The sequence below is a fragment of the Lacerta agilis genome, chromosome 4 (assembly GCF_009819535.1).
Source record: "Lacerta agilis isolate rLacAgi1 chromosome 4, rLacAgi1.pri, whole genome shotgun sequence".
Taxonomy (NCBI): domain Eukaryota; kingdom Metazoa; phylum Chordata; class Lepidosauria; order Squamata; family Lacertidae; genus Lacerta; species Lacerta agilis.
This window is the reverse complement of record NC_046315.1, coordinates 31,791,400-31,799,137: the sequence shown is the minus strand read 5'-3', so window position 1 is coordinate 31,799,137 and position 7,738 is coordinate 31,791,400. Positions and strand designations below refer to the sequence as shown.

Below are 7,738 nucleotides of genomic sequence, written 5' to 3'. Positions count from 1 at the left end.
CTGAAATGTTTGCGTATAATGATATGAAATCGAAAGTCAACACAGATTTTTCCACCAGCAGATAAAGTAACTGTTAACTCAAAAGATTTACTCAAAAGTATAAGCTAGTGGGTAAGAGATTGTGTTGTGGGGAATCTCATTTCAGCAACAAGCTCACTAGGAATCCTTGAATGAGCCTCTAGGCCAGTTTGGGGGATCATATCTCAGCTTAAAAGGCTGCAGTTTAGAAATAATAATACCAGCTTGCTTTAAAGAGTAGTTGCAGTGCTTAACATGATAATGTGTACAAAACACTTGAGGAAATATATAAAATATAACTGATAATAATGATGATAGTAATGTTTCCTGAGCTTTTCTTCTGCAGCTCTGCATATCAATACAGTTCAGTTTTCTGGAAGGAAGTAACCTCCAATAGATCATCTGTTCTGTGGCAGAACCATGGCTAAAGTATTTCCAAAATATCCTTAAAGATCAGTGCCAGTGATCATAAATTGTCAATGTATAGGGATAACTACCCCTCTTTCTTTAGGGGAACTCCCCAGTGTTACTAATTATCATTACCATAGGTCGTTGTAACCTAGAATCTGCCACTGTGAATTCAAAGCATCAGGTAGCAAACTCTCGTTCTTATGGCAGATATGAAGACCAGGAAACTTGAAGCAAAATAGATGCTACTTGTGAGTAGGGTGCTTAATTGGCCCCAGAAAAAATGCAGAGCTGGTGTAACCATTGTCTCTCACTCGATTCTCACCATACTTGTTATTAGCAAAATCTGCCTTTTTACTTCAGTTTCAATGCAGTTTTGGAATCTGTGATGGTGGGGAGAAAGGGAAGCCTTAAGTTGTGTCAGACGGTAAAGTTTACTATATGCTGAAAATCATTGGTCATCACAAAAACACAATCAAGTCAGCTAATAAATTTGACAGACAGAAAATCTGGGGAGTAATATACCACCCTGCATGCAGGATTTCCAAATAAAGCAATGCAGATGATCCTACTAAATTGTGTCCTAAGCTGTGTGGAACAACAGTAACAGCAAAAGGGTTGCAACCTTGTGCAGGAAGCAGTTGACTGGTATTAGCTAGCAGGTGTAAGTCAGGTTAAAGTACACCAGCAGGAGGATGGCACAGGCTGGCTAAATGTGATTATGACAATAAAGTACAAGGAAGGCATTATTCCCAATCAAATGGATCAAGTTAATAAGTAATTCCAGGAAGTTACCAAGGTTCTTTAAAATGCTAAGTAGATAGAAACAGATGAAAAATACCTTACGGTACGACACAAAGGCCAACCAAAGACTTGTCCAGCATCAACATGAATGAAAAGAGCACCGTTTCACCAAACCGTCCATCGAGATGCCCTGATAATACTGCATATAAACAACAGAGACTCCCAGCCTGGAAGCCCCAGCTCACCCCAGAGCTTGTCCTCCCCAGTTTCTTTATCATTAGCCTCTTCTGCCTTGTGATGGGAATTGTACTTCTATTGGCTGCAACAGGAGTCAAAGAAATAAAGGTTTGTTTTCATTGTGTGCTAGAAAGCATGCATTACAATATTGGTAGACTGTATTTGTGTATAAGTAAAACAGAAATTTACAGTGTATTTGTTTTGTTTTGTTTAATTTTCATAACATTTGTATATGATGTCCTCATTAATCCTAATGCCGTAAAATAAACATTTTGGTGCAGATCCAAAAGTGGAAGTACTGATCTTGGCACCCAGAGACCTGACTTCAATACCCACTTTGGCTATTATGTTCTTTATTTCTTTAGCAAAGGAATAAATAATGTAAGTACTCTATATTGTGGAAGATAGGAGTGCCTGACGAGCTCTGGTCCATGGGGTCACAAAGAGTCAGACACGACTAAACAACAAAGTCTATATTGAAAGAAAAAAAATTCCTTCCAGTAGCACCTTAGAGACCAACTAAGTTTGTTCTTGGTATGAGCTTTCGTGTGCATGCACACTTCTTCAGATACACTGAAACAGAAGTCACCAGACCCTTATGTATAGTGAGAGTGGGGAGGGGTATTACTCAGAAGGGTGGTGGGAATGGGTGATCAGCTGATAGGTGTGGAAAACCTGTTAACGACTGTTAATGACTGCAATTGGTCTTAAAGGAAAAGGCAACGGGTGAGATGGCTAAAGATAGCTTTGTCATGTATAATGAGATTAGAATCCAAGGTTTGAGGGACAGTAGACTGGCACCCTGCTGAAAAAGTCTGCTGACCCCTGGTGTGAAGCCTTTAAGGCATGGAGATCTTGTTCTCCTTGTGAAATGATGACAATAACTCGGCCTGTTTCTTTCGTTTCTTGGCAGATTAATTATTCTGAGTTATGCTCACATTGTTCAAAGCTGCGTGAAAACTCATCCAACTGGGAGAAGGAATGCCTGTGTATCACCAACTTCACACTTCAGGAAAGCATGCAGGTAAGTGATTGTGGAAAAGTGAATAATAGGTTGTTGTTTTTTTAATAAGCAACACAAGATTAGCATTAAAATTAACAACATACATGGGGAAAGGAAACCTCAAATATTTTAAGGCTGTTGAATAAAAAGAAATAAATTGTACCTAAGGAAACAAGAATGAATTTGAAGTAAACGTTTTGAAATATTTAAAACATTTTGTGAGTGTTTAGCCGAGTTAAGCCCTTTTATAATTTCAATGGGAGAATGTTAAGCACATGCATTAATTCTCACTGTAAAATCAGTGGAACCTCAGTGTTTCAATTGTTGGCTGGATTACACCCTATGGTGCTTTTAGCATCTAGCCAATTTTAAGCACCAAATCTATCTGAAATAGCAGTGTGGAGCACATATTGTGACTGTGGTGTTGGCATGTCAGTATCTAGTGTGTTAGCTCTTGTCATTCAATGACTAGGGCTACAACCCTTAGCGTAGCGTGACCAGATGCCACACCTGTCAAATTTTCCTTTTCTGTTAAAGGTGCAGGAGCCCTGTCTTCTTTTGCATCTGGCACCATACCTTAGGGATTCCCATATCCATGCCCATCTCTCAGGAGCTTATCCTTCGGTTTATTCAACCAATGCTGAATTCAGCAGCTGAGGATGTGAACTGCCTCTGTGGAAATAATGTCAGGTGATACAGAGCAGCTTGTCTTTGCTGTTTTGACTGATTTCGCGAGCGCATCAAGCAATGAACATTAGAGGAAGACCTTGTGGAGCAATCGGAAGAGAATATCATTTTCATTTATTGGTAGCCTTACTCCACAAACCAATAAAGTAACAATTTAGGCTTGTCTCTTGGGCTTGGTGATTTGGAGTCACGCCAATTCTTGCCCATCAAAGATCTCTAGGGCTTTTGATGGCACTTAGATCTTGGACATTCATATTACTGTCCCACTTCATAGGGGCTATTGTCAATAGTGTGCCAGATTTAGCTTTGAAACTCATTTCTTAATTCCTACATGTTGTCCCTTAAAAAAAAATGCAGGGTGATGTCTTCATGTACTATGGATTGCATAATTTTTATCAGAACCATCGTCGCTATGTCCTTTCCAGAAGTGATGCACAACTATTGGGTCGGAAGGCAAACGTAAGGTGGTTTGAAATTCTTTTAGTACTTCTGATGTTTGGTTTTTTTTAATCACATGATGCCATTTTAAGGGTAGTAATTCTTGATATATTATTAACCAGAAAGAAGTCTAGCTGGTTCAGGAATGTTGTGCTTGTCATTCATTGTCTGGACTTTGTAATGTTATGCTGAGGGAGGTGGGCAATGTAAACATCCGAGAGGAGGGAGAGTCATTTGCCAACTATTCAGAGCCACACTAGGAAATACACTCCCTGGCATGGTGTGACAGTCTTTCCCCATTGATTTTCCATCACCAGATAAAAGATGTGTCTTTTTCAGAACACATTTCCTGCTGTTTATGAATAGCTGCATTGTTTAACATTATGGCTTGATTTTTCAGAGAAATGTGCTCCTAATTGCATTATGGTTTTGAATACAGATTCAGAACAGCAATTGTGTACCTTTTGCAACTTATGAAAACGGGACACCTATAGCTCCATGTGGTGCAATTGCAAACAGTATGTTCAATGGTGAGTGCTACGTGCATCTGATATTTACCTGAATATGCAGTCTTCATAATCTATTCGGACTGCAAGTTAAGATTTCTCTCTATATGACAAAAATGTAAGGATGTCATCACACAGCCACCATTGGAGGTTTTGTAATGTTGTGCTTTAAATGTATGGTGTGGATGTGACCATATTCTCTTAGATCAACTAAAATAGTCAAATTACAGGCATTCAATACTGGCTTAGCATTAAATCCCTGTTTCTATTTTCCATACAGACACAATACAGCTGTTCTACTATCCTGCTTCTGTAAAGGCTGTCAGAGTCCCACTTCTGAAGCAAGGAAATGCCTGGTGGACAGATAAAAATGTGAAATTTCACAATCCAGCTGCACACAACTTGTCTTCTGCATTTGATGGTAAGAATGATCCCATTAGCTGAAAGGTGGTTCGTCAGTTTTTGAAATGCAGCTAATGGGCTCTCTTGTGTGCCTTGGAAATCTTTCCTGACTACATTTTTCACTAGCTCTGCTTCAGACCTAAGTGTTTTTACCTAGCTGGAATGTGTCTTTGAACTTTAATCATGCTTTTGAGGTTTGATCCATTGCTTTGAGGTTTTTCCCCACAATCAAGTGTTATATAATTTTTATTAAATTAGTAAATGCCTCTTGCTTGTTTGTCTGGATGGAGGACAGAAGAAACTTAACCTGCTGTAGAAAGGTGAATCGTTCACTTGTTACTCTGCCTGTTTGCCTGTGGCCCTTGGAAGGTTCCCCTGGAGGGAATATGGCCCTTGGAAGGTTTCCCCATCCCTGATGTAATGTAACCCAGCCAAAGCTGGTTCCTGGGAAAGATTTTAGTACTCAGAAGAAATGGTGTTCCAATGCTGCACAGCTACCTTTTCTCAAGGCCAATGCATCAGATTTTTTCCACCATGGATGAGCACCTGGGACACCACCACAAAACGGTGTGCCCTTTCCTTCCCAGAACATGTGCCCATTTGCAGTGCACTTTCACTTTAAACATGGTTAAAGAGGTGCCTCAGTATTGATGTTAACGACACTTAAATTTCCCGCTTCAACCGAGGTCAGGAGCAGGGCCAATGGGTGCAAATCTGCTCCACCTTATATGCATACTGGATAATCAACTTTATTGAAGCTACATTCCTGGCACGTTGCTTGACTTACAAGGCAATCCTGCATCCCCACTGAACAGTGGGACATACTCCTTCACAAGTGTGTCTGTGATGGATGCATCAAACTATAACTCAGTACTCACTTTGTTTAGACTACTTAGGTCAGACTTCCTGAACCTGGGACCTTCCAGGTGTTGTTGGACTCTAAGTCCCATCTGCCACAGCCAGCATGGCCAATGGTCAGGAATGAAGAGAACTATTGTCCAAAACATCTTGAGGGCACCATATCGGCGAAGGCTGAGGCATGCTTACCCACTAGTGAGACTAACGTTAGAAATATATACCTGTAGAAGTAGGGGTAGCTAGTTCACCTATAGCTATCATCTCCCTCCCTCCCCATCTATCTCAGGCACGGCAAGACCACATTACTGGCAAAAACCAGTATATTTATTAGATGAAGAAAACCAAGAGAACAATGGCTACACAAATGAAGACTTTATCATCTGGATGCGTGTATCAGCCTTTTCTACATTCAAGAATCTTTACTGTCGCGTCAGCCACACCAGGCAGTTTGCAAATGGGCTCCCAGCAGGGATGTATGGGCTCCAAATATCCTATAGTATCCTTTCTGTGTGGGTTCGTGTCATGTTTTCTCTGCAAGTTTTAGTTATGTGTGGGCTATAACTGGCAGATTTTCTGTAGACGGTAAGGGTAATCAAGGAATATATAGCCAGAACACTCCCTGGCAGGCCAATGCTGCATGCATTTCATCGTGAAATGTAGCTGAGTTTTGAGGAGAGGAGCTGCTTGTCACTTGGGTGGAGGAAACATACAGTGGGCTAATGCAGATACTGTATCTGTCTAGCTCAGTCTTCCCCAACCTGGTACTCTGCAGGTGTTTTAGACTGTAGCTCTCATCATCCCTGACCATTGGCTATGATGGCTGGAGCAGATGGGAGTTCCAGTTCAAAACTTCTGTAGAGCACCACACTGGAAAAGGCTGATAATAGTGGTAGTGTCCCATCAATAGATGTGTATTGCAACAAGGAGAGTAAACTGTGAAAATCTACATATATTCCTTTTAAATATGCCTTTTGCATTGTAGGTGCTAAGGGGGGGGGCACATAGATATTGCTAACAGGATTAGATCCAACTCTTTGGCATCTTTTAATGCTCATGTATGTTCCAAACTGTTAATACAACTTGAACATCATCCTGTCAGATTTCCCAGTTTCAAAGTTCAAAGGAGAAAAGCAGGTGGTCTTCTCAACAGTAACATGGAGTGGAGGAAGAAATCCTTTTCTGGGGATAGCTTACACGGTTACTGGTGCAGCGACTCTGCTGGCAAGTTGTATCATTACAGTAGCTCACTTGAAATCCAGGGGGAAACCCAACAAGGGACTATAGGACGATTCCCTTTACTTGATGAAGTTAAAAATACAAGTGCCCTGCAAAGCCAGAGACCAGAAATGAGAGATACCTAAATTTCCTTCCTGATTCTCAGCACACCATCATCGCCCTTAAACCAGGACTCCAAAAGACAGTTTTGGATTTGGGAACCTTGTTTAAAGGCAAATGATGCTTTGCTAAAATCACTCTGCAGATGGAACACGGATGGAGTGGCAAACCATGGTTTACACAGAACACAGGTGGAAGTTTAGAAACCGTAATATGCAAAGGAAGGAGTCTGTGAAGTCTCGGCTCATGCAGCAATGGGCTGAGTTCCTGTCTGAATTCATCTAGTACTTAGTATAATGAATGCTTGGCTAGGAACTGCGCCAGTACATTTGGTCTGATGAATGTTTACAGCTAGGTTAAAAGTTCACACAAGTTCTCAGGTAACAGCCATGTGGATCCCTGGCCTCTTGCACATCCTCTGCAGCAGTGACTCTGTTCCCGAAAGTGTCATAGGCAGAACAGCACGTTGCAAGAAATGTAGAGTTTAAAAAGGAAGAAACTGTCAGTGTAAGTAGTGTTACGCATGAATCTGCTCATTAAAATGTCTATTTCCATTAATTCATCTTTCGTATTGAAAACTCTGTACCAAAATTATATACAGCTTTCCCAAATACTGGCCTCTGTGAGATTAAAGAGTGATTTATTTCGCAGCATGCAGTGCCATTTATACACTTCATGAGATAAAGCAGTAAATGGCATCACAGCCAGCTGCCACCAAGAGGGAATTTTAAAAAGCGCCAGGCAACGTCAAATTAGAATTAAAGCAAAAACGTTGCAGTTAAATCCCTCTTGTAAGAAATACTCTCCGGATTTTAATGACAAGGAAGTATTAATGACAAGGAAGGAGACATGCTGGGTTTTCTTGGTGCAAAGTTGTGGGGCTTTAGCTCCATATGCGCTGTGCATTCTAAGTTAGTCTTGTGCTATATAATTCTCAGCATAGTGGTTAAGAGTGTCAGAGCAGAGCTGCTGGATCCATTCTGCCCCAGCAACCTGTCGCCCAGTAGCCAGCCAAATGCTTCCAAGAAGCCCCCATGAAGACGACAGCCCCCACACTATGCTATTTGTGATCAACTCCCACCCGGAAACCAATGTCCCCACT

At 41.1% G+C, this 7,738-nt stretch overlaps 1 protein-coding gene across 1 annotated transcript; it reads left to right on the top strand.

Moving 5' to 3' along the window:
- The first annotated feature begins 870 nt into the window (after window positions 1-870).
- LOC117045511 (cell cycle control protein 50C-like) lies at window positions 871-7,715 on the top strand. Its single transcript, XM_033146611.1, has 7 exons — window positions 871-1,515; window positions 2,321-2,431; window positions 3,455-3,556; window positions 3,975-4,065; window positions 4,322-4,462; window positions 5,588-5,797; window positions 6,401-7,715. The coding sequence occupies exons 1-7, from the start codon at window positions 1,315-1,317 to the stop codon at window positions 6,583-6,585; spliced, it is 1,041 nt and encodes a 346-aa protein (XP_033002502.1). The 5' UTR covers window positions 871-1,314; the 3' UTR covers window positions 6,586-7,715.
- The last annotated feature ends 23 nt before the right edge of the window (window positions 7,716-7,738 follow it).

What these genes read in the sequence shown, in the direction of transcription:
- LOC117045511 (XM_033146611.1), top strand. Translation starts at nt 1,315, where the DNA reads ATGAATGAAAAGAGCACCGTTTCACCAAACCGTCCATCGAGATGCCCT. An exon ending in CTTGTCTTCTGCATTTGATG is followed by an intron (nt 4,463 to 5,587) that starts GTAAGAATGATC and finishes CATCTATCTCAG; the next exon opens with GCACGGCAAGACCACATTAC. An exon ending in TGGGCTCCAAATATCCTATA is followed by an intron (nt 5,798 to 6,400) that starts GTATCCTTTCTG and finishes TCATCCTGTCAG; the next exon opens with ATTTCCCAGTTTCAAAGTTC.